Source organism: Aphelocoma coerulescens, chromosome 2, assembly GCF_041296385.1.
Source record: "Aphelocoma coerulescens isolate FSJ_1873_10779 chromosome 2, UR_Acoe_1.0, whole genome shotgun sequence".
Taxonomy (NCBI): Eukaryota; Metazoa; Chordata; class Aves; order Passeriformes; family Corvidae; genus Aphelocoma; species Aphelocoma coerulescens.
Window position 1 is genome coordinate 7,480,931 of NC_091015.1, and position 26,793 is coordinate 7,507,723.

General features: G+C 41.0%; 1 protein-coding gene across 5 annotated transcripts in view; it reads left to right on the forward strand.

Moving 5' to 3' along the window:
* The window catches only part of DPP6 (dipeptidyl peptidase like 6), a 543,541-nt gene that overhangs the window by 409,711 nt on the left and 107,037 nt on the right, over window positions 1–26,793 (forward strand). For 4 of the 5 annotated variants that reach the window (XM_069006390.1, XM_069006388.1, XM_069006391.1 and 1 more), the window contains exon 6: window positions 19,062–19,114. In XM_069006390.1, coding sequence (XP_068862491.1) covers window positions 19,062–19,114 — 53 coding nt within the window. Of the gene's footprint in view, window positions 1–12,644; window positions 12,830–19,061; window positions 19,115–26,793 lie in introns of those variants that run through there. The other variant, XM_069006392.1, reaches the window with a different exon arrangement.

The window sequence follows — 26,793 nt, forward strand, 5'->3', positions numbered from 1 at the left end:
CCCCTTCACTTAGCAATTCTGAGAGCATGTCACACTGCCATCTAGTAGAGGAGAAAGGTATAAATTAGACCGTAGAGGAAACACTGTCATTGCTGGGATTTTAGCCATAAAATCTGTCATAGCCTTTGGGAGGGGGATTGTAAGGACATGTCTTTGCTACAAGGATTTCTATCCCTCTTCTGAGGTTTTTTTTTTTCCACAGTGCCTTTTTCAGTGACCCTATAAATTTCTTCCCCAGAACAAAAGCTACTGTCAGTGTCTCCCACAACTGAAATAATACATTAATTATGGTGTCACCATTCCCAGTGCTGCAGTTAGGGTTGAGCTATCACTTTCATTATAAATCCTTTTCTTCAGAGGGTTAGGTATAAATCATTCGTAAAAAATCACCATTAGGTTGCTACTAAATTCTGGATTACAGCAAATTTTTTACCAAACTTCAAAAGGGAAAAGTGTAATGAGTCATTTTTAAATGATGACCAAAGAATCAAACATGGGGGAAGCAATTCTTCTGCATGACTAATATTTTTTTCTTTCTCAATTCTGTTGGTATAAGGCCTGAAATGTTTGAATGATAGCTATGCTGTACTACTTGCATGAACCATAAGCCCTATATATTTTGTTTCCATAATCTAGAATATCACCAATTCTTCAAAATAAAAATAATTAATCCACTAACATCTGTAATTCTTTTTCCATAATGTAAATAACTTTTCAGTTGCTAACCAAAGGAAATTTGTTGCTCCTTTAGGTAGTGGGGGTTGTGGCTCTCTTGCTCATCTGATTTCTTTGCTATCATCTTTGGAGTTATTCCTGACTTGGTGTTATAAAAGTCAGTAGAAGCATGCCTGGTTTTAGAAGGAGGGAAAATAAAACTGTATCAGAAACTTTAGGAATAATTCATAATGATTTTTCCTGGGGAAATTACTGGTGGTGTGACTTCACTTACCTGAAGCTTAGCTGAGTTCCAGACAGAGATGGATGTGGAAGTGTTAATTCTAAACATGGGGAAGACAGCCTAAGGGTCAATGAGCAAGCAAAGCCTTTCTCTCAAATTTCCCCACCTTGTGAGCCAGAGATGTTTTGTAAAATTCAGTTCTTTTAGTGTAAATCAGCCTTTGGCCGTGGAAGCCCTGTGCCAACACTGCTCAGATGCACTGTGCAAGCTGGAAGAGCCCCGAGGAGGGAGGGCTTCCTCAGTTCCTCTGAGAATAACAGAAAAACACCTTTAATTACAAAAAAAAAAAAAAAAAAAAGAGAGAGTTTAATTTATGAAAAACAGTAATGAGAAATTAACTTTTTATTCTCAACCTTTATCCATTGAAAGGACTGCACACTCTGAAGGTCTGCAAGAAGCAGAATTTGGGGGGCTTTTACAGTGCAGACTTTGTGGTCAGGCTCTAGAGGAGTGCTTGATGTGGGCAATGTGGCAGGAGGGGCATGGGAATGGAAAGGGATGGGCTGGATGTGTTTCCTCTGCATCCTCGGTGTGCCAGTGCTTGCACACCTGTGGGTTTGAGGTACAGGCAGAATGCTGAGTTTGTGGTCCCTAAGATGCCTCTCTGGAGAAGAGAGAGCAGCACACAGCCAGGTGCTCCCTTCCTCACACCACATCTTCTTCCAGAAAGGAAAACCCAGGGTGGAAGGCTGAAGACATGACCTTTGGGAACATTTCAGGACGTGACATATACTCAGTGTAAGGGAACATTGCAAATTGTTCAGGTATTCATATATAGCAAGAGGTCCTGAAGCAAAATAAAACAAAACAAAACCACCTCTTTTTTTCCCTAAAGATCCATGTTTATGGAGAAAACAAAGTTTGTTTTTGTTTTGTGTTGTGTTTGGTTTTGTTTTGCTTTGTTTTGAAGCATGCTAATAGAGGGGTAGTTAGGTTCTGTCTTGGTTATTGCAGCCTTAAGCCATGATGGGTGGCTCTGTGTATTAAAATGGCAATAACTGTTAAATTACTTCTTCAGCTTTCTTCTCCCTTGGTATGCAGACTGTGGCTACAAATAATTGCATGTTAGTTAGCTCTTCACATTTTCTGCATTTCAAACTGTATTCTTGGACAAAATTCAAATTATGCTGTTGTCTGCAACACAAGAAATTGATTAGCAAAGCCTTGGGCAGTTGTCCTTGTTGCAAAGTCAAAAGGAAATTTCAGGAGATGTATTGGCAGAGGATATGTCTTTAAAATTTAATTCAATAATTTCAAAAAAAGGGGCTTCTTGGAATTATTGTGTACTTATTTTGTAGGTGTCACAAATTGTTTCCTATTTTTTTGGCATTTGAAAGTGGGATGTGCTGCCTTTTAATTGTTTGTGAGTATAGATGTTTTCATCATTTTTTTACACAGTACAGTTGTGCTGCTTTTACATATGTGTATAATATTTTAATATGCATAGTATGAATTAATCATTTTTCTGAATTCTGAAATGAATGGATTCAGCCTGTATGTTTAATACCAGCCAGGAATAAACATCAAATAGAAGAGCACAATGTGTCACTCCAATGAAGCAGAATATTTTTAAGAAAAGTGCTACAAAGTCATTTCCTTCCAGTGATAGCTGCTTCTATACTTTTCTGTTTATTTGCACAGAAGCATCTCTGCTCACTGTTGGTCTGGGTGACAGCAGTGACACCCACGTTGGAATAACACAGTGCTGAACTGGCAGACACCTATTTTGCAAAGATACTGAGGCAGCTAACGTTTGTTTTCCTGTTGTATCACTTCATCATTTTAAAGGATAATGAATTAAAGCACGTTCCTTACAATATATTTCTCCCAGGAAGCTTGGCAGACAGCTGTGAGGTTGGTGTGGGTACACTGTGGCTAGTCTGGCTGTCACATTTCATTGTAAATGCTTTTTTTGCAGTGCTTATATTTACAGAAGTTTAATCTTTCAAGCAGCAATATTCTGGGTAAGCCTTGTGCTAATAGGGAGCTTTTCTAACCTTGAACACAGAAGATTTGTTCTTTTTCTGGAAAGGTCACAGGAAAGGCACCAGGCTTCTTTGTCTTAAAATACTCCCACAGTTTTTCTGCTGTTTGTTTTTGATTTCTTTACACTAAAACAAGGTGCAACCTGAGGACGAAACAGCAGAGGGAAATTTCTGGAAAGCACTGGGGAATAAACACCTCCACAGAGAAACTTTGACTTCAGATCATCCTTCACCAAAACAAGTGTCTGGGGCTCTGATATAGGGTTTAGTAACCCCAAAACACATGGGCAAATGGAATTTGGCCACTGCACCTCAGCAGAAGGGGTGCAGAGGCTCACGGCTGTCTCTGGTGGTGCCCGGCCAAGAACGCTCTTGCCCAGCTCGTGGCTCCACCAGCACTGCCGGGCAAGCTCTGTGCTCCCCGTGTTCCTCCTGGGGAGACACACAAGCCTCTGGGCTGGAATCACCTCTGGGGGTCTTCCTGGTCTCCAAAATGGATTTCCTAAATAACCGAGTGACAAGGCAGCCCTTAAATCCAGTGGCATTTCTGTGACTGAGGTAAGAGTAAAGACGAGTCACTAAAGCCCCACGGGCTTGTGCAGCTGTCTGTGGCAGTCAGTTACCAGTGGAGTTTGTGTAATGGGATAAAAGAAACACAGGAAATTTGTGAGAAGAAAAATTATTTTTTGGAGTGACAAAGTGAGATGTTCAATAGGGAATATTTAATTGCCTTTATTATGAATCAGTGTTGTCATCATGCAAGAGAGGAACTAAACCTGCCAAGATTCTTCTTAAAACTTTTTCGGGTTTTGTCTCCAATTTTACCAGCCCATTACTGTGTTTGTGCTAGTAAAGGGCAATTACACCCAGAAATCCTGGCTGATTAGCATGGACCAAACTGCAAAGACTTCTGAAGAAAGTTAGGGCTCAGAGGCTGTTGCAGCTGATACAACAGATGCTGTTACCTATTTTGCAGTAAAAGAAATGTTCTTTTTTAATGCTGAGGGATGGAAAAAATCAATCATTGTTGTAATTAGAACATAATTATTATTTTTTAGACTAGTTCATGTGGTGAGTTGAGTATTTCTATTCTCCCTGCCTGTACCTCTGACAGGAGTGATGGGACCAAAGAGAGCTCAGAAAGACCCAGACCAAACCTAAGACTTGGTATTCAGAGTGAATGAAGTAAAAAAACATTATTTACAGAAAGCAACATATTACTATTTGTTGTTGTTACTATTTTTTATTATTTCTCCAAGTCTGGTTGTTATGTGAAATGAACAGGTTTTGTGCTTATGGTACAATTACAACCTCATACTAATTTAATTAGCTGTGTAAAAATTAAAATAATATAATGCTTGTTATTTCCAAAACATTAATGGGTATAAATATTAATGAGTCCTCACAATATCCTTCTGAGCCAGGTGATAAACATTATTAAGATAAATATACCTCTGAAAATTGAACACTGTCATAGCTATCATCAGGAATACTGCTCAAACTGTAGTCATGATATTTATTGCTTAATTGAAATGGATTTACCAGGCCTAGAAAGAGGCTTACATAAATCTGTTTTCTTTCTATGGCAATAAATATATTTCAAATTTACTTTTTCCATTCTCACCCAATGTTGTTTTCAGGAACACTGAAAATGTTTAGTGATTTCATGATAAAGTGAGCACAGGTAGAATATTTGTGTCATAAACAATGCTACCTGTTTTATTGATTGTTGTTTAATTTTTGGTGTTTGTTGTAAATTATTCGGTTTTGAGGTGTCATTTTGAGGGGAAAAAAGCTTACGTTTATAGTTTTTCATATCCTCTCTTTAATGTGAATATAGTTGTGAATCCTTGTTGTTCATAAATCAGAAGGATCCTCTATTGGAAAGCTGCACAATATAAGGGCATTTTTCACTTATATCAAACGCTGGTGGCTAAAATTATTTTTTCCACTGTTATTAGGATAAATAATGGATTGGGATAATGCACTTCCAAAATAAAAATCAGAAAAGGACTCAGTCCAAATACTGTTTATATTAGCTAAAATGTTCTTCTGTTATTGCATCTGTGCATGTGTGTATCTTCAGGCAGAGTATCTTCTCTTTTCTCAATTCACCAACTGTATGAATGCAGTCATGAATGAAGAATAAGCTGTATGACTGTAGTCATTCAGTGCTTTTTTAATGAGCAGAAGCCAAGTTATTAATGAATTAGTGGAAACACGTTGACCAGCCACTCATCAAATCTGATAATTTGCTAAGTTTTCATGAAAGCAGCATCTTCAGTTACTTCCCACAGAATAAATATTATTAATACCATTCAGCTAATCTTTAATATTTCAATGAAAGGCTCACAGTTTCATGTACCCGTGTGGGCTTTCAGTGAGGTTGTTCTGGGGCTTCAGAGCTGAAGGTGGGGAGCACCTTTCTTTCTCCTTCTTCTAACAGAACCTCTTTTGAGTGATATTATTTTAACAGCCAAGATCAGTAGTGCAAATAACCTTGTTTGATAAAGTGCTGTTTAACCTCTTTGTGGTAGAGCAGCGGCTCTCCAGCTACATTTACACAGCTAAAGCTAAGGCCTGTGTGTCCAGAAGAGTTGTTTTAACAAGAATGTGCTAAGAACATACAAGAGGTTAATTTTGTGGGTGATAGTTTACTTTGGATTCGAAGCTGAAGCAGCAGCTATTGTTTGACAACATTTAGAGGCAATAATTTGTTTTAAAAGGAGATAGATGTGGGAATTTTTAATTATGAATCTGGTCTTTGTGAATGACAGCCTACCTTTTCCAATCTCAAACCCACCATGAATAAACTCCCTCATCTGCTGTCTTCAACAAAATAGACAAAACAGAACTTTGAAAGGCATCAGAGAATATTGATTCAAAAAGATTCCCACACTTCCATTTGCTTTTCTGTCTGACCTGGGGGAGTGTATCTAAGCCAGGACATCTGCTCTTCATGGCCACCTTTCAGTGAATAAACCAAAGCTGCTAATACAGGCAACCTCAGCAGCTGGGAGGTTTTCCTACCAGTGAACTCAGCTCAGGCAGAAGTAGCAGTATCCCTGTCAGACTTACCAACGTGCTGCCGTTGTTGGTATCACTAATTGTTTCAGCCTAATTAATATTTGATATCTGCAGTGGCACAGAGAGAGAGGGAAGTTTGTGGCACAGCTCTAGGGGGATTCATGGGTTTTCAAAACTCTATTACAGTTGTGCAAACACTGCCTTCTCAGGTGTCCCCAGCCGTGCCTTCAGCAGCAGAGCCCTTCTGATGTCAAATCTTCTCTGCTGCACGTGCTCACATAATTCAAAGTTCTTGCCATAGGAGGGTGGATACTCAGTGTAATTGAGTAAACATGTTATCAAGTGGTGAGAATATTTGTTCTTACTGCTCAGCAGTCAACACTCCATCCAATTTCTGTCACATGGTTTGTTTAGAACAGAAATTTTTGGACACAGTTACAGGCCAGTGGAGCAATAATTACACACAAGTTTAATCCTAGAGTTTTATTTTGAAGGAGAAACTACAGAAACTAATTTCATACTGCTAAATTTCAGGGCCAATTTTGGACTAACACAGGTGAAGAAAACAAGCCAAACCTACTCTTTATTTGGTTTGAAGGACTTTCATGGTTAATTTGAAGTCCTGACAAAGTTCCAGCAGAAACTGTGTTTCTTTATGTAGCCTGAATGTTTCTTTGCTTTTGACAGCAATTCTTCTGCTTTGGAACAGCTTGGTTTAATGAGAAAAAAATTAGTTTAAACAAGAAGTTAGAGGGGCGTTAGGAACGCAAATAAATGAGCTGTAGGAATGCAATGGTAGTTAGGATCCTTGGGCCGTGGGAAAATGGGTTCTTATTTAAAATTAAGGGTCTGTCATTGTAACTCAGTAGAAACTGAAAAAAAAAAAAAGGTGGAATGAAAAGACAAAAGACATATCCCAAGCCTGCATACTTTATCTTCCATTCTTAATAAAAGGGAAATGATAGGCACTGAGTGTCAGCAAGGAAGAAAGGCTGGGTGGGGGCTGCTTGTGTCTATTTTCCGTGGAAAATATGTTTGCACCCCTTAAATGCAAAGAATGGGTGCTCTCCTCATCCTCAGCAGGTGTTCTTGGAGTGGGATCTTCTCAACATTGAAGGAACCTGGTCTAGTAGAAGGTGTCCCTGCCCGTAGCAGGGAGGTTGGAACCGGCTGATCTTCCAACCCCAACCATTCTATGATTTATCCTTGGCAGCCACTATGGTGACTTAGAGCCTGCAGCTCTTTCATGACCAACAGTGAAACCACAATGGATGCCAGATTTTTAGCTCTGTTGCTCCCTGTTTTTGGGGGATGTTTCCAGGGGGAAGTTTGTGCTTCTGAAATGATGGTCTGGGTGCGTCCATAAAACACAACATGAGGTGATTGCCTGAGCTGGGAAGCAAAGCTCAGCACAGCCTGCAGTCCTCCATCCCCACATTCCAGTTTTGCTGGTGCCTGCTCCCTGCATAGCAGTGGTTTTGGTAAAACTGCACCAAACCCCAATTTCTTACTGAGTCTCCATTCTCTCCATTCCAGGGACTGTTTATTCTGATTATTGCAACAAAATACTCTGCACAAAGTGCAGAGCATTAAAAACTGAGTCTGCTGACTTCAGCTGCTGAGCTTTAACTGCTTTCCTACTAAAAACAATGGATTAAACCCTTGCTGTTCTCCTAATAATGCAGATAAATGGAGTTAGAACTAAACCTGAAGCCTCCTGATTTGAGCTGGGAGTCTTCAACAGAATTTGCACAAACACGACTGAGTGCAAAATTGTTATTTCAGACTAAGTTGGACAGCCTTGCTTATGTAGCAAAGGCCAATAAACTGTATCCTACATTTATTCACAGGCACAGATACACATCAGTAAACTGAAAAGCAAATTTCACAGTTCCAGGGAAGACTAGAGGAACATCAAAACTCAGAAATAATTAGCCTGTCATGCAAAAGTACATAGGTGTATTATGTATCAGTATCAGCTATCAGCAGTCTTCCTCTGTAAATATTTTCTTTAGTAAATGAGGTTTGCATCAAGCAGGGAAGGAAAAATTAAAAAGCCTCAAGGCAAAAACACTATGATACAAAAATAATAATTTTTTCTTAGCTCACATAAGGTTATATTTCTCATTCTGCCTCCTTTTCTGAGTGTATAGGTGAGCTAACTTGAGTAAACTGTTAGAGATTAATGTCCTAATAAGATTCACAAAATATCTTAAAAATAAACTGCAATTTCTTTTTGAATAAAGCCTTCATAAGATAATTGTGCAAGGTTTCCTAGATAGTCAAAATCAGATGGACAAGAGTAAAATAATCAGATTTCTTTCTTGTACTTCTATGGGGATCTATCTTAGTGAAACATGGGGGAACTTTGCTTTACGAGAAATTAAATAAAAACTAGTATGAAAATTATTGAAAAAAATTTAAAAATTAACAAATAATCAGATTCCTTGCAACATAGAGAGGTTTCAGAATTACATTAGAGGTGAGTTCCTGCTTTTTGGCATAAATTTGCTTCCTAAGCTTTTCGGGACAATAAACATCCTGGCTTGTGCTGGATCATAATAAATATAGGTGGTTATTTTAAAATGTTAAGGAAAGAAATATATTAGGAATAGCATGCAAAATGGGAAGACAACAGTGATTTAAAAAGCTTCAGAAAGCAAAACTAGAAAGAATTTAATTCTGGTGTCTCCACAGAAGCATGTGAAGCAGTCTATAATCTAATTCTCCTGATTTCCAGTCCTTTTTATTTTTTTAATTTTTAATCACTGAAATAGTAAAAAAAATATATTTAGTGCCCTCTTCTGGAAAAACAGCTCTTGCTATGCAGGGCACCCCAGTGAAGTTCCTGTAATCAGAAACACAAATCTTCTGACACAAATGGTCTCCTCTTTAGCCGAGTTACATGCCTAAATCCAAGGAGTGTGTGGCTCTGTGTTTACCCTGAACAAGTGCCTTTTATCTCTTGAACTGCCTGCAGAACTCTGCTTTTACCAGCTCTATGTTAAAACCAATAATTAACGTTCCTCCTTGGGCAGCTAATGACCCAGATTTGAAAATGGAATCTTCTATTCTATTTTTCTTCTATTCTCTGCTCAAAAGAAGCTCTTTTTTGAAAAGGGAGAGGAATCATAGGGCTTTAGTCATGTCTTTAAATGCATGAATCCTCATATTTTTTTTGTGCAGGAGTGGAAGAGTGATGCTGTTGATGGCAGTGCTGCGAAGGGTTCTGCAGCAGGCAAGGAGCAGGGCAGGTTCTGTGCTCCTTCCTGTCCTCTTTGCTCTCCCCCTACTTTCCAAAAAGATTCTCCCCATCACCACAGACCATTTACCCCATGGAAGTTGCCCACAGCATCACAAAGATAACACATAAAATGTCCGCCTGCCTTCTGTGTGATTTCAGTTTGTTTTCTTTATGTCGGAAAATAGAATTGTCTCCTCCAGTGAATTAGATCTGTGTGGCCATTGGGATGCAGCTCTGTGTCTTCTGATCTCATATGGAACTGGAAAATTAATCTTTCACTGAACGGGGAGAGGATTTTTGACCAAGGTCCCTGGCATATATCTGAATATTTTCATTTCTTTCGCATCCACTTCACTGTTTAAAACTGTTGCTCTCTAATGTTTTCTGACGCTCTCATCTTTCTTGTTTCAGATTCTTTTCTTTGAGTATTCTAAAAGTGCCCTGAACATAGGACCATCTTAAAAAATTTCAATGCCAGTGCTAACTTCTTTGTCATATTCACATTCTCAGCTGCTACAGTAGAAAAAGCAATCTTTACATGCTAAGAGTAAATTTTAATAGAAAGAACATATGCTGTGGTTCTGTAGTTGCTAATTTCTGTCTCTAAAGTGAATTATTTAAAAAGAATAAATTAATTAGATATACTAAGCATTCAGCACATTTTCATGGCTTGGTTCTCACATAATTGCTACAAAGCTTTATCATTTGCATTGTAAACTTCACAAAAAAGAGGCTTTTAGAATCTTTCCACAGTCAGTGTCTGCACAGCTCAAGAAATATCTCTTTGAAAGAAGGAGTTACACAATGCTTCATTAAAAGCAGTATTAAGCATTGATTTCCCATGCTGTCCTTCAGCCCTCAGACCTGTGACTCCAAAGGCAATGAAGGTGAGAGTCAGTCGAGTGAATGTAGATGTGAACCCTGTAAACTCCCGTCTCCACCAGCTACCCCCATCTGCCTCTATAAACAGTATATTCAGGGTGTAAACCTGAGGCTAAAATAGATACCAAAGGCTGCTGAGAGGAGCCATACCCCACACAAGCTTTTGGCACCATTGTCTGGGAAAAGGGAGTTGCTGCATGAGTTTGTAGGTGCAAAAAGGGCAAATGCTTGTTAAGAATGACTGGAGGCCGGTGGCAGGGACACCCCTCAAGGTCGACAGCTGCAAAGAGAGGCACTCCAAGTTGCAAAGTGCAAGAGCCTGGTGAAAGTATTTTGGGAAAGGATGACTGTAAATCAGCTAACTTCAGTCTTCTGTCTGAATTGGCTTTGGGCTACTGAGCTGGATGAGCTGGAATGGTGAACTGGATGGACTTTGGGTCCAATACAACTATTATTATGATCCCAGATATTCCTAGAGAATCATGCTGTGTGTTTTTGTGGGTGTGTTTGTATGGATCAGAAGGTGTCCTATGTATCCCAAATCCCTGGATTAGGGATAATTGCTATCTCCTTTTAAAATATTTATTTGGCCTCAGGCTACTTTTGTACTCTTAATACATAATAGCGTTTGTTCATCTTTTACTTCTTTTCTTTAGATATATTGCTCAGTGTGTTAGAATCACGACCATGTAATAGATAATTTTATTCTCATTTCCAAGTTTCTGAATGGAGGGTGGGAGAGGAACCTGGGGATTTATATATGTGATGTGAATATTGATAAAAGTTTAAGAAGATCAACAGCAGAATGAGCTCATTATTCATAACCCTCATTCTTAATTCTTTATAACTTCATTGCAGCTACTTCCCAATAACCTGAGCATCCACAAGTGCACAAAGGCTGGTGTAAAAATCCTACTGAGTGCTTTGCAGCTCCCATTTTATTTACCAGTTAAAAATGGAACAGTCGTCCTTTAAGCGAGTGACTGCAAGGGCTTTGTGGTGCCAGTGAAGCGCTGTGAGGGACAGGTGGCTCGGGAGCAAAAGGAGGCTTTTGTAATTGCTTGGCAGGGCAGAGCTGTATTAGAGTGCAGCAGCAGTTGGCAGATTGGATTAACGCTCTCCGAGGGGTGAGAGCTGGCACACGAGCTGTATGTTAATACCTGTGGCCTGAGTTGCTTCTGGAGCTGCATTTGTAACAAAAAGAGCCTCCACTCCACTCCGCTGCCGTCACAAAGTCATAAATCCTCAAGGCAGCCTTGAAATTCCCTTTTGGCATTGTCAGCAGTATAAGGCTCTCGAAAGTGTAGTTTGAAAACCAATCTTTTAATAAAGAATTACTATCATGAAACAACTGAGATAGATAATCAGTTTGTGGAAGGTGAATTAGCAGCATTACCTTACAACACAGCAGTCCATCCATTACCGTGGTGGATGTTGCTATCACACTTTATTTACGGTTGTTTTGCAAACTTGAGGTGACACTATTTGTAAAGGAATAACTCCTTGGCTTTGTTGTTTCAGAGACCTTTGGTCTGGTGCTTGGAAAAACAGCTTCTAATCCCAGCACAGCCTCTGTATATTTGTGGGAGAGATTTACATACTAACCGTGCGTGCTGCCTGTGGTGCATGGCCCCACCGCAGTCAGCTTGAGTTACAAATGCTTCCAAAATGCAAGTCCCCGTGGCAGGAATGTGCTGTCCCTTCCTCATGTCACCTTGATGTGAGATTATTCTCTGAGGAAACCTCTCTGGTGTGGGTGGCAGAGCATTCACAGCACTGCATGGCTGGAGAGCTGTCCTGGTTGTCCTTTAAACAACGAGGACAATGATTTAATTTTCAGTCTTATGAGATTAAATTGTTAAAAGATTTGAAAAACAGAGACATGCAAACACTGTCCATGGTGATCCACTGCCTCTTGTGTTACTTCCTTCTTCCAAATCAAATGCTAAAGTTTCTTTCTTGTCCTGGAGACACGGAGCTGCTGATTTCCTACGACGTTGGGTATGAGTGGAGTGATCCATACTGGTTTGATTGAGAGGAGGCACGGCCCCGCTGGGTCTCTCTGAGGCACTGACAGTTTGGTGCTGGCTGTGTCACCTCACCCAGGCACAGTTACACTGCTGGATCGGGATCCTTCCCTCCTTTTTGCAAGAAAAAGGTTTGCTTCCCATAATAACTCTAATAAACTCATTCCCCAGATATATATCCTCCTGCTTTTTCCCAAATGTTAAGTTAGTTCCTCTGGAATACAGAGACAATTACAGAACAGACAACCAGTTGTCAAATTATCGGTACATTGATTGATTCAGAGACCCCATCTTCTCATCAGCTTTCTTGCTCAAGCCCATTTCCTCCAACTCTGCCCTCCCCTGAGCTCCCCAGACTGTGCTGGAGTGTCCCAGCAGTGCCAGAGTGCCCTTTCTGTGGCTGGGAGCACATCACACATGTGGCTGATCAGCTGGATACGGCAAATCAGGTGTTTGATGACAGCTGTGGGTTATTGGCTGCCAGCTGAACCAATGCTCAGGAAGTGCTTGTTGATAGCATTTCATTATGGGTTTTCTAATTTATTAGAAGCATGAAGAGAAATGGGCAGTGTTCCTTAGAGGGCTGTACAAGCAGGTTGACACACAGCATGAGACTGTACTGGAGATGCATTACTGGAGAAGTGATAAAGTACAAAGGATAATTCAATGCAGGGAGAATATGCTGTCGCAGAAGAAAGCAAAATGGGTCAGTATCACAATGAATCTGAAAGGTGAGAATGTTGAAGAGACCTCAAATTATACAGCTTTATTGATTTGTTTTGTTCTTGCAAGCAATCAAGCTTCACTGAGTGCGAGGTACAAAATACCAGTATGGATTTCGGTAGTTTTTCCTTTTTTATTGCAGTGACACAAAAGGAATAGATAGCATGATGTTGCTGAGAGAATCTAATTCCAAGCTGGTTACTATGGAGTGCCTATTAGCTATAAAATGATCATAATCCTTTGCAAAAATAGTTGGGCTGGGGAGAACACTGCTGGCCATTCTGTCTCCACTGAGGGAAAAAATGAAAAGGCCATTACCCAACCATGCCTCAGCCAGAGGTAACCCCTTGTGCTCTAAATCACAAATAGAGGGGAGAATGAAAGTACAGAAATTGAACAAAACATTACACAGAAGTTGGTGGTCAGATACAGGAATGGATTTTTCATCCCTTTGGAGGGCCAATTCAACATGTAATGGCAAATGAATGATTTCTTCACTACAGAACAGAAGGGTTCAACAAAACCAGTGGTGTCATAAAGAATTTTGATCAAGGCAAATAACATTGAGATATTAAGTGAAAATTTAGTTTTTAATGCTGACGTTCGTAAAAAATACAGAATATTCTGCAAACAGGTACAGCGACCTGCTTTAATCCTCCACAGACTACCTTAACAGATTATGGCAATGAGGTATTTTTAGTCAACTAATTATCCTTTTCTCTCCTGGAAGATTTGTATGAACAACACTGTTACCCTGGAAAGTGAACATCATATTTGCTTGTTGGTGACTGACCAATAGAAGGGTCCATGTGACAGTGTGGTAGTGACTTGTATCCTTTATAAACATGATATGTCCATGCAGGAGAAGGAAACACAACCTCTGAGTAGCGTTTGCTTGTGATTTTCCTCCTGAACTTGTTTTCCCCTCCCTTTCACACCATTGTGAGAAAACAGGGTACCAAATACATGAGCTATTTGCCAATGCATAGCAGCAGCCTTCCTGCATTCTACTTTATTCTCTTTCCCCTGTTAATCTGTCAGCTTCAGAGCCTGGTTAAATATCACAGATGCTAAAGGCCAAATGGCAAATCATCTTTTACCTGCATATTTTGCATCACAGCGTTAGTTAGTGTTTAAGGGCGCCAGGACCATTTTGAAAGGTGGAATATGTAATTATGTCAAATGTTTGGGATTATTCAATTGGTTTGACATTCATATGTGCATTTGGGGATTTGTCTGCTCATAGCATAAGTAGGAAAATGGGCTGTACAATCTATTTCCAGCAAATGTCTTTTTAGAGACTCTTTGTGGGAAACCCTTTTAATGGATCTGGCAGTTCCTGTTTCACCAGCCACTTGTGATATATTTTTACTGTCTTACTACACAGTGTAGAAGCAGATACATTATCAAGACAACTGGGGTCTGTTAAGAACCCTGAGGGGATCTATTATTTGTTGATATACTTTATTGTTACAGAATAAAAAATGAGTCATTTTACCCAGATAAATCCTGAGTGCTTTATGATTAATTACATTAAAATATATTCTTGCTATTTTCAGGCTTTAGCAAACTGTTGTACACTTTTCTTTCTGATGATTATTTAGTGTGTTCATTTTTATTTGGGAGCACTGGGGTGACTTTTTGGGTAAAATGTGTAATTCCTGAAAAAGAAGAAAAACACTAAACAGTAGAAATTTTGCATTTAGCCTTGCAAGCTGAAACAGCTTGCACTTCTGCTCTGCCCTGTACTGGTCCCTTGCGAGCTCTAAGTTTTATGGGATTTTTTTTGTGAGCTTTCTGGGCAATTCTTTAATGTAAATAACACTACTGTATAAGGGGCCAGGTGGCTCTATGGAGCCATTTAGAAAATGGATGCAAAGCACGCTTTATTCCTGTATTTATCAAGTAAGTAACAATCATGAGCTCACAGCAGCCAGTCCACCTGGGTTTAATCCCAGATCTATGAGCTGTTTTATATGCCAGGTGGTAAGACCCTAAATCAGCTGTTGGTAGAACAGCCTGCTGGAAGATGAGTGGATTGGGCTGATTTGGGGGGCCTTCTTCTAAGGGCTTTTCCCACTTTTCCTTGTTTGTAAACCTCCTTGAAATGAGATGCCTCTTCTTTGTATTGATTCAGCAGCTTGTCATGCAAACATTAAAGAAAGCCTTCTATAAATGCTGATTATTGCTGGTGCTGGCATCAGCTCACAAAGTGAGACAGAAACCAGCAGACAGAGGAGATGGAGGTGTACACTAAACTCTTTCTTTTTTTCCTGATGCTTGTGATAAATCCTCAGCAGGTAGTGCAATCTTTCATACCAGTCATAAGATGCTGAAAAAACATTTCACAAACTTCTTGGATTTATGTCACATACTTCTGCAATTACTTTGGGGCAAGAATAAGAGCTATGGATTCTAATTTAAAGTATATGAATAGTCAAAATAAATAAATGAGTCCAGATCCATTCTATGCTTGAGTAACATATAGTTTCTATTTCAGCAAGCCCTGCTGGACTAGGACCTGTATCCTTACAGTACTTAAGTTCTTCCAAGGAGACATTACCATTCACACCATACTTTGCTCTGTAGTGACAGAGAACAGACATTGCTTCTTCCATTTTATTCTTGTACCTTGTTGGAACCACAATTTCCCTGCTCCTTTGGAATTTGGTGGCATGGGAGAGGCACAAGCCCTTCTCTGCTGCTCTGTGTGCTGCAGTGTTTCCATTTCTGCTGTCATCTGGCCAGGCCCAGGTTTCTTCTGTTGGCTACATAAAACGAGGTCAGTGGCTTCCCAACAAGGTGTTGTCATATATAATTATCCCTGCATTCTTCTGAATTTTAGAGGGATAATTGCCTTTCCAAGACTCCAGTGGGAACAGATAGATCCATCTCTCAGTCCCTTTATGATTCCAGTGTAAACATGCACCTGTTCCAGAGCATAATTTAGATTGAAAGTAAACAAGATCTGTGCTGTGACCTGGATGAGAAGCCTAGTGGGGGAAGTTTCTGGCCCAATGGTTTTAGCATAATGGCTTTTACAGCACTTGTTGGTGACAGCTTGCATGGGAGCTTCTGTGGCCTGAGTGTGGTGGTACCCAGAACCCCTCAGAGCACTCTCAAACCCGTTCTGACTGAGGCTGATGGGATGGCTCAGCACACAGAGTCTGCATAGCAGAACAATTGCCAAAACTTCTTCTACCCCAAAGATGCCTCTCTACTGAGAGGAGCTGTAAAGCTTCTGGGATCCAGCTAAAAATCAGGGCTGAGAGCATCAAATCAGTCACTGGCTTTTGCCACACTCTTTGATAGAAAAGGGGAACACACAGTTTATACAGCTATTTTTTTGGCCAAGCCTCAGAAACAGACAGGTTTAATGAAATGAATACTAACTTTTAAACTCTACTCTCTGAGGCTTGGTTTGGGTTTCAGAAGAATGCTCATCTCTTTCCCTGCACTTTTCCCTGCGGTGGATTTTTCCTACTGCAAAATGAATAGCCAAATTCATCTTGACCCCAGCAGAAATTTTAGTAGAGATATTAAGCAAAAAAAGTCATCCTCTCAAAAAGTTCAGTTAACTTCATTTGGTTTGCATATCTAAGAGGAAAGCAGACATTTAATTTCTCAGAAAGACATAAAGTGATTTTTCTCTTGGATTCTTTTCTGCTTAGGAGTATTGCTGGCAGTGTGTTTTCCAAACAGGTTTGAAATTGTCGGGCTGAGAGGGATTTTTGAGCTGCATGTGCTCGTGTCCTAATAATAATAAATACCTGATCCTGAAATCTTCGCTCCTACAAGTAGTTATTTTTTACATAAGCAAACCTACATCTTGTGTGGATTTATCTGACAAAATTTTGCTCCTGTGAGTGAATTCTGCCAGCTGCAAGCCTTTGAAGACTGTATACTATAGCACAGCTCATGTGAGATATTTCAGAGTCTGGCCAAAGACCCAAGATGATGACAAATGACATTCATAAAATGAAAGAGTTCTTTGAGTGTCCTGCAACTTTTGTTTTCCTTACTCCTAAGCTGTCTCAGCAAAGAAAATGTTTTGCCTCAGTCTCCATTAATGGCTCTAAGACAGCTCTGAACTCTCCAGCATGGCTGTAGGACTCTGTACCACAAGTAAGGACATCAGCAGGTGTCCTGTTCAAAATTTCCCTGGCTGTTTCTTTTACCTCCAGCTTGCCACATTTGTCTATTTTCCCCTGAAGGCATCTGTCCATGCTCATTTTGGGGGGCTTATGTCCTTGGTATCCAATAACACAGCATGGCTCATAACCTTGAACTACAGTCCCAGCCTCAGATCAGAATTTATATATCTACATCATTTTCTTCATCCTACTGCCAGGATATTGGAAGACAAAAGTGGCTCAGTATTTAATGACAATGTATTATCAAGTTTTTCAGGTCTGTAGGCAGATTCAATCTTCCAGTGCTTTTTGTTTAAGGAATTTTAGCAGTTTTAAGACTTCATCAAAGCCGGAATAAACTCTAAGGCATCAGCCAGGTCTCATCAACATCAGAAGATTCAAGAGCTCTTTGGTATGACTGGATGAGGGTGAGGAAATTTGACATCATCTGACACAGGTGGATCTAAAAAGGACACTGGTACTAAAACAAATGCTGGCTTGTGGTCAATTCACTTGTATTCCTAGACCTCCCCTGATAGCAACACACCAAAGGATCACCTTGTGTGAAGAGTCCTTATGGATCTGAATGCTGGGAAGGAGACAGGATTTGGGGATGTGACCTCATGATGTCCTTGTAATGAAGGGAGTGAGTTGCACAGGGAAGAAGGCAATCCCTTCAATCCAGCATCAGTCTCTGCATTTCATAGGTAGAAATCCACTTTCACCTCTGTGCCTGTTTTTCGGGGAGCTCATGCAGTGGTGTAAGGATTCAGTGTTTGGTTTCAAATCATAACAGAGAAGTTTGATTTGATATTTACAGGATGATGTGCCTTGTGTTTACTGATGTGCCTCGTGTTTACCTGCCTCTTCACTGAGAGCCCCGAAGCTGCAGGGCTGTTCTAGACACCTCTGTGCAGGTTTGCCCTCCAGAGTGGCAGGCAGTGAGTCATGCTTACTTGTGATGCTAATGATGTGCTTGGGATGGCCCCTGCTGGGGCTGGCAGCATCATCCAGGACATCTCATGGTTTCTTGGCATAAGGGTAAAAAAAATACTTGTGCTAAAACAGAGGGGCCTAGGAAAAATAATTCTGATCAAACTTGCTTGGTGAAGCAAGTATTCAAGAAATTTCTTCTTTGTCCTCTTGGGCAGGATGCTTTATGAGAGTTGCTGGACAGCAAAAATGGTTTAAAGATTTAAGTAGAAGCCAAATTAAATTATTGCTAGGAGACGTATTTATTTACTTATTTATTTAGGAGCATACAGTAAGAGGACAGAATAGCAAAAAGTGATTCCTGTATAAATTTGTATTAAATGATTCATATTTAGACCTTTCACACTGGTGCCCTGACTTCTGATCACTGTAAGGAGCTGTGCTGTCACCAGTGGAAAATCACCACCTCTTAAATCACTGACATTGACTCTGGTGTTATTATTTACTGCTTAGAAAATAAGTAATAAACTGTCCCCTGTGAGATGAGCTGCTGTGCAAGCTGGCCAGCTCCTCCCCAAGGCCCAAAGAGCACAGATGGATATGAAGATGCAACTTAGCAGGTCACAGAAACATGAGGCCAGCTTTATGCCTTGAGTCAATACAGTTTTATTTCCTGGCTGACAGGGGCTTGACAACCCGCTCTGATATCACCCAGCACCGCTCCCTGTTTTATTTATGTGGAAATAAAGAAAAAAATCCATGTGTTGTGTCCCTGTTGTGTCTAGTTATAATGATGGAGAATGTCTCCAGCTGACCAAGGTGTCCTCATTAATGACTGTTCTATATTTAGCCTTTGCAGCACCCGTGTGCCCCCAGTTTAATCAAAGACCTGGTAGCCATGGTAACGACACCGAGCATCTGGGTGTGCACGATCTGCCAAACACCGTAACAAAGTGCAGGATGAAAAGAACACACAACAGCTCTAAGTGGATTAATGCATTGTTCTTTTCTATTAGAGATTTTGAAGTGTTCAGAAGAGCTTCTCAGCCACATAGGCTAGAGCATTTTTGCAGAAAACGAGCCCTATTAACACAGGTGACAGTTACTAATCTCTTTTTTTTCTTTTTTTTTCTTAATTTTGTTTTGCAGGTGTATCAGCATTCATATACAGCATATTATGTCCTCAGCAAAATACCTCATGGGTAAGCAATTTTTCAATGTCTTCATTTAAAAATTCAGCCATTAAGGATCCTGCAAAGCAACATGTATTGTTACAAATGGTTTCCTGTGACAGCCCTTTGCAATGGCTTGGCTTTCAGCTGCAGCATCCACTGAGCTGTGTGCCATGTAAAAGATGACAAAGTCTGGAAACAGAAGTACTCAGCTTCCCCAGAGAGTCAGACTACAGGAATTTCATATTCCAGATTTCAGGGTTTCTGTCTAGAATATCGATGTGGCGGTGTCTGGCTGAGAGCCATGGTTGGCCACTCACCAGAGCACTGGAGAGGAGAAGGCTCTGGAGAGACCTTATTGCAGCCTCTCAGTGCCTGAAGGGGGCCTGACAGTGAGCTGGAGAGGGGCATTCTACAAGGGCATGGACTGATGGGACAAGGCTTCAAACGCAAAAAGGGCAGGTTTAGATTAAATATTGGGAATAAATCTTTTCCTCTTGAGTGTGGTGAAGCCTGGCACAGGATGCCCAGAGGAGTCGTGGCTGCCCCACCCCTGGGAATGTTCAAAGTAAGGTTGGGTGGGGCTTTGAGCAACCTGGTCTGGTGGAAGGTGTCCCTGCCCAGGGCAGGGGGGTTGGAACTGGATGTTCTTTAAGGTCCCTTCCAACCCAAACCATCCTATCATTCTGTGATTCTTTGATTCTTTAGCTTTGATCATTTGAAGTTTTTTTAAACCCCCTTTTTACGCTTTGTCTTCATGGTGCCTGTGGTTCCAACTCCATCACCCAACCACTCATCACCTGCCTTGTTTCTTTAGAGTTCAGCTCTTAGTTTCTACCTTCTTTTCCCTAAATTATACCTTCTTTTTCTCTATGCAATTGAAGCAGTGGCCCAGCTGGTCAGGAATGGGATGCCACCACACCAGAGTCACATGTAGACATATACTGGAACAGAGCATTTCAGAGTGACGTTTCCATAGCACCCATGGAAATGCATAACTTCCACAACAAAATTCCTCAACTGACTGTCATTAAATATGAAGCTAAAAGCCAGGAAGCTGCTGTCAGGCTGCATGTTTTAAGTATCTTAGGGGTGATAACTGTGCAGAAATGGGTAAAAGGGACAATATAGTTGTGCTTTGCCATTTCTGTCCATCATTGTACATGACTCATTTAAATACTTGCCAAGATTCTTCTGGTTGCCATTATTATACATTATGGCTAACCAGATAGAAGATGTTTTGGATCTTTGCAGTAGCTGGCAAAACGTGCAAGACTGAAACAACTTTTTCTGGTTTGTACATAGGGCGATCATATTATCACCAGGTAACTCAGTCCAACCTCCTGCTCAAACCAGCTTACTCAGAGTTTTATCTAGCTGGATTTTGAAAACCTGCAGGGATGGGGACTGCACAGCCTCTCTGGGCAACCTGTCACACTGCCTGACTGCCCTCACAGGCAGAAAGTTTCTCCTTGTATCCAGTGTGAACCTCCCCTTTCAGTTGCTATCTGCTTTCTCTCACCAATACCACTGTATTAAGTGGGTTGGGACTTGGGAAAACACTGGAACATGTCCTAAAGACCTGTTGATTTCAGCCTCCAGGGGCTTGCCCTGGGAGAAGGCAGGGTCCTGGCCATGCCTGTGTGCTCAGTTTCCTACTGCTTTCTGCAGACAGCTCCCACTGTTCTGTGCACTGTGGATCAGCAGCCTTCCCGCTGGGCAGTCCTCAGGGGAACTAATTTTTCAACAGGGGTATGATATCTTAGGGGCAAAAAGGCCTAGAATCAGACATTGCAACACCTACATTTTTTAGTCCCCTGCCCTCTTTCCAATTCTTTTTTTTTTTTTTTTTGGTACAGTAGCCAGTGGGTTTAACAGTGAAGAAGTACAGATATAAACACATCTCTCAGCATTTCTTCTGCATAAAAATCCTATCTACATTCAGGTGTTCCTCAAGGATTTGTGTCAGCATACTAGTCCACATGCACACACACACACAAAAAAATGAACAGGAGAAAACAAACCAACCCACAAAAAACCTGCTACCCAACAAAACCCTCAAACAACAACAACAACAAAGCCAAAATAACTTCTTTGTCTTCTACTTACTGACAGACAAACAATACTTTGTACGAAAAAGTGTGTACTAGAGACATACATGGTTTAAAATCTTTGAGCCCTGGAGCCTGTGCAGCCTGCCTCGTTCCAGCTTCCATCCTGTGACCTGCTCACCACAGAAAATCATGAGCTTGGTGTTAAATTGTTTCCATGTATGGTTGGAACATGGAAATTAGGAGATTTCTCACCATCAACCCTGTTAAAGCTGTAGTACCCATGTGACACACTCCAGATTTCTTCAGTCTTTTCCTTTCCCTGCTGCAATCTGTTCTTTGTTTTTTTGCTTTCCTTTTTATGTGGAGAGGTGGTTTTTTGGGGGGGTGATGTGTTTCTTGTTTGTTCAGTTTTTTGTTTTTGTTTGTTTTGGTTTGTTTGGTTTGCTTTGTTTGGTTATGTTTTGGTTTGGGTGGGTTGGTTGGTTGGTTGGTCAGGCTGGGAATTTACTCAATATGCTTAGTTTTTGAAAACTCCATCTTTCTGGCAATGTATCTGAGTAGTAGCTTGTGGGCTGAAAGTGTTCAGCAACAGGATGAAGACGCAGCATGAGCACATAAGCTTTGTGTCTGCAGCAAACCTGGCTAAGAGCAAAAAAGGCTTGACTGACAGCGTAGTTCTATTCCAGACAAAACAAAGGTGGAAAAAATAGAAGTATCATGCATAATGTGTATTAGAAATGCTGAAAAATAACAGTACAGTGGTCCAAGCAGTTTTCTACTACTGCATGATCTTTGTCCCTGACAACCAGCTCCTTTTTCCCCCCAGCTTCAACTTGGTTGTGCACGCAGCTATGGTTCCCCTCACTCTCTGTGTTTGGTTGGGCAGTGGCACAGGAAACTGAAGGGTTGGATGTGTCAGAGGAGAAGTTTCCAGCATAAGGGGGAGATTTGGAAAGTGAGAGCACACCAGAAGGTGCACAGCTGTGTCAGGCATTGATGTCCTCAGAGCATGCTGAGGTGGTGGTGGATCAGGAGACCACGAGCTGAAGAAGGGCTGGAAAGATCCCTGAATCTCGTGTTGGTACAGGTGTGGTTTGCAGTTTAGGCTTTAGATATGTACACAGGCATTGTAAACCATACTGTGCAGAGACAATTTCATTGATCTTTCAGGTGATCATGGTACATGAGTGGTGCCATTTCCCAGGAACATGGGCATTTATTATTCCTGTGGAGCTCTGTGTATATTTTAGGGTGGTGCATGAAGAGAGAGGATAGGTCTAACAGGTGAACATGAGGTAACAGGTGCTGAAACACATCAGCTGAAAGTAGAGCCTTTGTTGGATGAAGGGGTAAAAATCTTTTCCTCACCTATTTCATATTTAACGCAGGAATATTGCTCTGATGGATATCTGGGGATGAAGGTTATTGAGGGCAGGACACAGCACACCAACACAGCACAAGGATCAGTTCAGTTTGACATTCCAGGTTCTTTGGTGACAATGAAATTTGCAATCCACAAGCAGTCATCCTTGTCATCCACCTGTCAGTAGCAGGAGTGAGAAAATTCTGCACTGAGCAACGACCCCTTTGCCCCTTTTACAAACTGTTTCCAGTTTTTCCTCCTGTGCAAGCAGGCACAGCTTTACACCCTGTTGGTGTGTGCCTGTGGCCCTCGGCATCTCTCCAGCAGCCGAGGCAGTGACTGCTGGGGAACAAACTCACTCCCCTCCACAGTATCCTCCTGCTCAGCAGACAGTCATTCCTGGAAACAGGCTGTGACAGTGTTGCTTTCCTTGTGCTCCCTCTCTCTATCCTATCAGGAGGGCCAGGCAATTTAGGATTTGCACCCTCTCACGCCTTTGCTACTCCCCTGCTGAGGCTAACTAATAAGGAAGCCAATTAACCTAATCTCTGGCATCACTTTTAAAATAACATGGCATTAATCTGCCAGCATAAATTGTTTTTTAAAGGGAATTTTCTAATTATTTTTGCCACGTTCTGCAGGCTCTCCAGATTCAGGCTGTGTCTGAAGTCAAAAGGAGCTCATACCAATGTTTTCCAGATTTCATTTTGAGCTCTCAATAAGTTTGACAAATCAATTTGGGAATGTCCTCAGCACATATGTTCCCAAATGGTATTTTATACAGGACTGCAACATTTTTCCACAAGAGCTGCTGTCAAAGTAAACTGCCCACACTGGGTCTCTACAGGACAACTAATAGATGCCAATGACATAGACTCAAAGGATCTGATTTGAAAATTAAAATAAGCCCAAGGCAGAAGAAAGAGATTGCGCAGATTTGATACCTCCCTTCTTGTTACTTCAGCTTTCTCCCAGCCTCTTGGCAAATTCAGGGTCGCACCCCCGCTGGTTTGACTCATTTGCCTCCTGCTTTCAATGGCCCGTGGTTGATGGTTTCCACAGGGGGAGCCGGCTGAGATCCGCAGTTCCCGTTTTCCTGAGCGGAGGTGTGACGGGGGTTATGCTCCGTTCCGCTTTCCTTCATGTCACCTCTTCTCTCCTCCTGCTGCTCTCCCAAAAACGCGATGCTGGCGCCGGGTGCCATCTAGTGGAACCAGCCCCGTGTTCCCTGGGATGAGCATCTCCGTCCTGTCCCATCTGCTCCCCTCTGACTGCTGCTGCTTTTCAGAGATATCTGCTGATAACTGCTTGCAGCTGTCTCCATTTATAAATATTTTTGCAAGGCTCTTCTCATAACACCACAGTTGCACTTGCTGCATTGCAGTTGCCAACTACTTGTAATTTATAGGTACTGTGATAGCATCTGCAGGTCCAGATGTGGAACAGGGAGTTCTCCTGCAGTATGCTGGGGGAATGTGGAACTCCAGTACCATATACAGTTATTTCCTAATACTATTTTTCCTAATTTTGGAAAATAAAAATTTAGCAGTACAGACAACAACCTGAAAAACAGGCACTGATAATTGTTTTATTCTTTTGTGGGTTTAATAATGTTGCCCTTACCTAGTCCAATATGAATTATCTTAGTCATTCACATCCTTCACTGAAATAAGGGGAAGAACTTCATTTCTTGGGGGTTTTTATGGTCAGGCTGGGACTGACCAGAGTGTTTTCCCTAACCCAGTTGCAAGATTTCCCTCACCAGAATTAAAGTGTTTTCACACCAGTGCATGCTGCTGGGCCAGTGGTGTGATCTGGCTCTGCAGGTTCTAAGCAAGAGCTAATTTTGGATAGATATCCAAGGGGGTACTTGTGTATTTAATTTTTTGCTGTGGCCAGCAGAAATGCTACACTTTTTTCCAGTTATGTTTGCATTCCCCAAAATAAAGTCCAACATAAAACATGTTTTTTCAGACCTCCTAGCACTCTCCCAGCTCTGATGAACCATTTCCCTCTGGACACAGCCAAGTATCAGGGATTAGTGCTAACCCCCTCACAGGAGCTCTTGGCACACCCAGCTGGGACATGTCAGTGGGAGCTTCCAAATATTTTTACCAGGATCAGGGAGAAAATCAGCAGTTATTCCCACTCCTCACTGATTTTGTGTTTGAGAAGGAAGGATTTGTGCACAGTTACTCCTAAGCAGAATCCATATTTCTTACCAGATTCATGTGTTGGGCTCAGAGGAACATGGTAAGCACAGAGCTGAGTTCAGCTCTTCCTGCCTACACTGCCAGGGTCTGTAAAATCCTGCACAAGTGCCCCATGCTGAGCCCCAGTAACTTCAAGAGAAGTCCCAGGAGTGGAGTGAGTGCACAAAACATGCTGGAGATCCACAGAAGTGGTAACAGGGAAAGGAACTGAGCCCGTGCTTCACTGTGGGTAAATTTTCAAAGTGATGTCTATAGATCTCTCTGCAGAGCTCTCACTATTCTTTCTTTTTTTTTTTTTTTCACAAGCCACTGGCAGAAAAGAAATGGACTTCAAAGTTAATTAGAGAAAACTTAATCAGTTTTGTATGTATCTTGTATATTTCGAAAGACAGGAAGTTTACCCTTGCACATGTTTCCATTTGCATGTTCATAGCAAAAGGAAATTGTGTTTCATTATTTAAAATCATGGATAAAAGAACTTCAGGAAACCGAATCTACTTCAGACACCTGCCCATTTGACCAAGACTGCTCTGTTTCATTTTGATCTGGCCTGTTGCACATTGTCTCTGTAGCACTAAAAAATCCTGTGCCTCAGTATCCCCATCTGCAAAGCAAGAAGAGAGATTGTACCTACCCAATGGAGGCAATATGCAATAATTATTGTACAGACTACTGCACAATTTCAATCTAACATTTATAAACTTGTATTAGTGCCCACACTTTATCTTAAGAGGGAAAAGTACAGCATTTAATAAAACCCGTTTTCAGCTAATTAAATTTTACTTAGAGCAGCTGAATATTTTCCCCCATGAATGATCTGTAGAGGTTGAAATAAAATCTTTATGAAAAGGTATGTAAAACCACATGAAAATGTGAAATTTGTTAAGTAAGTAAAAAAATGTATTCTGCAGTTCATGAAGAACTTATTATTTCTACTCCTTCTCTCCTCCCTCTCTCAACAATTACCATTCTTTAGATTTTATCACATTTTGAGATAGTTTATATAGTTAATTAAGGCACTTCTGCACAGTGTGGTGGCTTTTCTGCCAGACTATAAATAAGAACATCCTCATGATGTCAGATGCTTTTTCAGTTGCATTTTGACAACAGAAAACTGGCCCTTGGAATGGTTACATTTGGTAGCTTGATTGTGGAGCCTGACCTTACATCCTCTGATGTGGACAGGAATTTTTCATCTGAATCTGCTGGCATTTGGCTCAAGCCCTGATGGAACAGTTTGGCTTTTTGCTTTCTATAATCTTCTGAATTAAACACTCTGTAAATCACTGAAATAGTGGTTAAATCACATACCAGCTTATTGCTTATGAATACATTTTGGGCCTCTTTGAAAAGAAAGAACCAGCATTTCATTAAGCAAAGCCACTATTGGAGCATCACTCACTTCCAAGCTGTGGCAGGTTGAAAGCAGCTCAGCCTGGAAGGCAGTTCAGGCAGGGCTCTTGGCTATGCTGGTGGGAGGAAATCCACTTCAGCAGCTCAACACCATATCATTTCCCCAGGGGATTTTCCAGTTGCTCACCCATGTTGGTCACTGCACAGCATTTATTTTATTATTATTAATGTGAAATGTTCCTTTCTTGTGTAGGCAAAGCAATTCCTACCACATGCTTCTTTCTTCCAGAATCAGTTGTGATGTGGGTGGACACCTTAGAAACCATGTATAGTGATAATAATAACGAATGGTCCCCTGAGGGGAGGATTTGATATTAAGAATTATAGTAATGACTGAAAAAAAAAAAAGAATTTGGGTAATTAATAGTTAGACACAAATGTTAGCACTTTAGCAGAGAAAAGCCCAGCAACCAACCTCTTTATGTTACAGAAAAGGTCAATAGCTTATAGCTCATCAGAAAGAAAAAAAAAAAAGAAGAAAGGTTTGAAGCAAACTCTCCCATTGTGTTTTTCTGAGACAGCACCCCCTGAAATGGAGGCAGGGTTCCTATTAAAGTCTGAATCTTGAATAAAATGTCCTTCACTGGTGAGAAACATGTCTGCATTTGAAAGTGGTTTTGTGCCTCAGGATGAACCTCCTCTGGACCCCAGGCTGGTGTCAGCCTC